The sequence below is a fragment of the Corylus avellana genome, chromosome 8 (genome assembly GCF_965113065.1).
Source record: "Corylus avellana chromosome 8, dhCorAvel1.hap1.2, whole genome shotgun sequence".
Lineage (NCBI taxonomy): Eukaryota > Viridiplantae > Streptophyta > Magnoliopsida > Fagales > Betulaceae > Corylus > Corylus avellana.
The window spans coordinates 16860897-16865847 of NC_142497.1; the positions used below are offsets into that span (position 1 = coordinate 16860897).

The 4951-nt window shown below is 46.9% G+C and overlaps 1 protein-coding gene across 1 annotated transcript; it reads left to right on the forward strand.

The window, feature by feature from the left end:
* Positions 1-1221: 1221 nt before the first annotated feature.
* LOC148584202 (uncharacterized) lies at positions 1222-4341 on the forward strand. Its single transcript, XM_088518793.1, has 4 exons — positions 1222-1943; positions 2528-2735; positions 2792-3455; positions 3887-4341. Exons 1-4 carry the CDS (start codon positions 1222-1224, stop codon positions 4339-4341), a joined length of 2049 nt encoding a protein of 682 aa, XP_088374919.1.
* The last annotated feature ends 610 nt before the right edge of the window (positions 4342-4951 follow it).

A 4951-nucleotide genomic window follows, 5' to 3' on the forward strand; every position in this document is an offset into this window, starting at 1 on the left:
TTTTCCCTTAAAACCTTAGATAGACTCTATAGTTTTAAGAAAAATTCTTAAATCTTTGATAGACTCAAGATATAAGAATTATTTATCCTTCTTCTTGTATTGTTTTACTCGCTTCCACTTGGTCAGGCTGCATCAGTTGGTATCAAAGCTCAGTTACTTTCCATGGCTCCAAACATAAGAGGGAGGAAGGGAACTGCTTTGCAAGCTTGCACGACGTGTATAAACTTGATGATTCAGTTCATGAAGGACATGAGGTGACACCGGGAAGGCGCGAGGAAGGGCAGTTTGCGGCTATAAGGGATCAAATTGAAGACCTCACCACCCAACTAGCTGACGCACGCCTCCATGACTGGCGTCTTCGTCAACCCCCACCACGCGTGCCGGAGGAGGAAGATGAAGACGACAACGGGTATGGATCTGCAAAGCCTTTTACGGAGCGCCAAACGCATTGCCGTCAACCCCCTACGCAAGCTCATGCTAATCGGTGGGAGAGCGGGTTCAAACTTGAGATTCTAGAATTCCACGGGGGTCTTCAACCTAAAGAATTCCTGGCTTGGGTGGCGGCAGTTGAAGAGATTCTCGACTTCAAAAGGGTACCAGAAGATCGGCGAGTTTCTTCGGTCGCAACCAAATTTTGGGGAAGGGCTGCGGCATGGTGGCGGCAATTGAAGCAAGCTAGGGCACGAAAGGGCAAGAGAAAGCTCGACAATTGGGAGCGATTGTTGGGAAAGATGCGACCTGCCTTTTTGCCTCACAATTCCCTCCGAACTATGTATTAACGGCTGCAAAATTGGTGTCAAGGTTTGAAGTCCAAGGACGAATACACGAAGGAGTTCTACAAATTGTTAACACAAGTTGATTTGTCCGAATCGGAGGAACAACTAGTGTCCTGGTATATTGGGGGTTTGCGGCCACAAATTCAAGACACATTGAACTTCTTTGACCCTGCCAAAGTGTCGGAGGCCCACCAAAGGGAGTTGCTAATTGAGAAGGCATCGGCATGAGGTTCCTTCAACTCATTTGGGCGTGGCGGTGGTGGAAGCTACAACCCGTCAAGGGTTCTGTTTACAGCTCGGGAGGCCCCTCCTCAATTGACCGGCCCAAGTAGAAACCCCACACCCATGGGGCAGCCAAGCCGACCCGGGGTTGCAACTGGGCCCAGGTGTTTTCACTGTGGAGAGATGGGCCACTGGATGGCGGCTTGTCGCAAGGGAGAGAAGTATGGGAAGGCCCTACTCATCGATTTGGGAGAAACCTTCGATGAGCGAGCAAGGCGATGGAGAAGAGCAAGAAGCAAAATTTGACGACTTTGATGGGGCCGACGAAGAATTTGCCACTAGGGATGACACTCTTTTATTGATGGTGATAAGGATATCTTATACACCCCGGAAGGTGGAGGGAGACGACGGGCAGCGCCATAATCTTTTTCACATAATTTGCACGGTTGGAGGCAAGGGGTGCAAACTTGTTATTGATAGGGGCAGCAGTGAGAACGTCGTGGCTGAAGAAGCGGTTCGGAAGCTGGGCCTTACAACGGAGAAGCACCCTACACCATATCGCTTGGAATGGCTCAAGAAAGGGGACGAGGTAATTGTATCTAAACGTTGCCTTGTGAAATTTTCAATTGGGAAAAGATATAAGGATAAGGTGCGGTGTGACGTGGTGGCGATGGATGTATGCCATATATTACTCAGGAGGCCATGGCAATATGATAGGAATGCGCATCATGACGAAAGGAAGAACACATACAGTTTCTTGGTGGACAATGTGAAGCTCACTCTCCTACCCGATCCGGGAGAAGGGCCCAAACCTTCAACCGGGACGGGTCAAACATTGTTGGCCAGACATGAGTTCATTAAGGAGATGCTAGAAGCGGATTGTGGGTACTTACTAGTGGGTAAAGAAGGCAAAAAGATAGAAGAGGTACCGGAAGAAGCCAAGGGGTTAGTCAAAGAATTTGCAGATGTATTTTCGGTTGACTTACTCGATGAGTTCCCCCTCTTTGTGACATACAACACCAAATTGATTTGGTGCTGGGATCGAGTCTACCTAACCGGCCACACTACCGTATGAGCCTCAAAGAGCATGAAGAGTTGAGGCGACAAGTGGAAGGGTTATTAGCCAAAGGACACATTTGAGAGAGCTTGAGTCCATGTGCGGTACCGGCTTTACTCACCCCTAAGAAGGAAGGTTCATGGAGGATGTGTGTGGATAGTAGAGCTATCAACAATATCACCGTGAGATATCAGTTCCCTATTACCCTATTGGATGATTTGTTAGATCAATTGAGTGGGTCAATGATATTCACCAAGCTGGACCTAAGGAGTGGGTATCATCAAATTCGGGTGAGACCAAGTGATGAGTGGAAAAAAGTGTTTAAGACGTGGTAGGGACTCTTTGAATGGTTGGTGATATCGTTCTGATTATCTAATGCACCTAGCACATTCATGAGAGTGATGAGCCAAGCTTTTCGGACTTTTATAGGGAGGTTTGTCGTAGTATACTTTGATGACATACTCATTTACAGCCCCGATAGAGGGACTCATCGTCAACATGTGAGGGAAGTACTTCAAGTGCTCCGGCAGGAGAAGTTCTACGCATCACTGGCCAAGTGCTCATTCATGACAGATTTGGTGCTTTTTCTTGGCTATATGGTGTCTAAAGACGGGTTGGCGCTGGACGAAGCAAAAGTGGCGGCTGTTCGGGATTGGCCCATTCCTATGACATTACACGTGGTAAGAAGTTTCCATGGATTGGTGTCCTTTTATAGGCGTTTCATTCATAATTTTAGCACCATCATGGCACCTATCAGGAGTGCATGAAGGCGAGGAAATTCTCTTGGAGTGAGGCGGCTACCGAAGCATTTGAGTTGATTAAACTCAAGTTGCCAACGGCCCCACTACTTGTCCTTCCGGATTTTGAATTACCATTTGAATTGCATTGTGACACTTCCAAAGTCGACATTGGAGCAGTTTTGAGTCAAGGTGGGAGACCGGTGGCATTTTTTAGTGAAAAGTTGAGTGGTTCAAGGCTCAACTATAACACCTATGACATAGAATTTTATGCGTTAGTGCAATCATTGAGGCATTGGAGTTCCTGCCTCACCTACAGTGATTTTATCTTGTACTCGGATCATGAGGCGTTGAAGCACCTCAATAGTCGAGATAAACTCTCCTCCCGGCATGCGAAGTGGGCTGCATATGTACAACAATTCTCCTTTACCATCAAACACAAGTCGCGAGCTTTGAACAAGGTGGCCGACGCCCTTAGCTGGAAGTCGACTCTCTTGACCACCATGGCAAATGAGGTAATTGGTTTTGACCTTTTAAAGGATTCTTTATCAACTGACCTTCTTTTTGGCCCAATCGTTGATGATGTGTTGTTGGGAAATCAGAGTGATTTTGGGCTGCATAATGGGATCCTCTTCAAGGGCACTCAGCTATGCATCCCTGAGGGTAGTCTCCGGTTGTGGAATATCAAGAGCACCATAATGAAGGGCACATGGGGCGGGACAAAACTTTCTAGTTGGTGGCAAAGATGTTTTATTGGCCAAGCATGAGAAAGGAGGTGGAGAAGTTGGTGCGCTGCTGTAGGGTGTGCCAAGTATCAAAAGGAGCGGCTACAATGCCTGTTTATATATGTCACTACCTATTCCAGAGGGTCCATGGACTAACATGAGTAAGGACTTTGTGTTGGGTTTACCTCGGACCCAAAAAGGTAATGATTTCATCTTTGTCATACTTGATTGACTCTCTAAGATGGTTCATTTTATTGCGTGTAAAAAGACTGCCGATGCCATGAACATGGCGCAATTATATTTTCGAGAAGTATACCACCTCCATGGCCTTCCATTGTCCATAGTTTAGTGCTTACCATCCACAAACAGACGGGCAAACGGAGGTTGTTAATCGGTCATTGGGGGCGTTGCTTAGAAGCTTAGTGGGTGAACACCTCAAGTCATGGGACCAACAGTTGTACCAAGCTGAGTTTGCCTACAATAGATCCGTCAACCGGAGCACCGGCCTTAGTCCGTTCACCATTGTCTATAGGAGTAATCCACGGGCACCACTGGATTTAGCACCTCTCCCTGATTTAAAACGAATACACACCAAGGCGGAGGACCTTATTGCACATATACAAGAGGGCCACAAGTTAACCATCAAGAACCTAGAAGAATCCACAGCAAAGTACAAGGCGGATGTGGACAAGAAGTGGCGTGCTTTGGAGTTTGAAGAAGGTGATTTTGTATGGGCGGTGCTCACCAATGATAGATTTCATATTGGAGAGTACAATAAATTAGTGGATGCAAGATTGTCCAGTGGAGACTGTGAAGAATCTTAACCCCAATGCTTATCAGTTGAAATTGCCCAACCACATCAAGACATCAGATTTTTTCAATGTCAAGCATCTTGTGCCCTTTATGGAAGATTCGTCGGAGGAGGATGCGAATTCGAGGGCGAATTCTGTTCAACCTGGGGAGGATGATGTAGACTACAATGCCTGGGAGTATATAAGGAAGACCTGAATGGATAAATGTCTGACGATGCCCAGGAATATGGTGACACAATCCCAGACTCACGCAGCAAAAGAGTTAGTCCTTGGAACTGGGATCGATCGCACCTTGACTACGATCGAGCGCAGTGCACCTGTTTGGAGAACGTAGTCCTTGGAAATGCGACCGCTACCCCCTGCTTCTGTGATTGAGTGCACAAGCCCCTGGAACTGTGACCGAGCCTGCGAACGAGCGCACGTTCGAGCGCACAAGTCCCTGGTAGTGCGATCAATAGCACTATACCTACGATTGAGCGCACTCGGGGAATTCTATGTTATTTTTTCGATGTTATTTGTTTTAAACCGACTCAGTTTACTTATTTTACTAGGATTAGGGTAGTGGGAACCCTAATTCCGTTCTTTACTAGTACTAGGGGTCTTGGGGCTATAAATACATGAT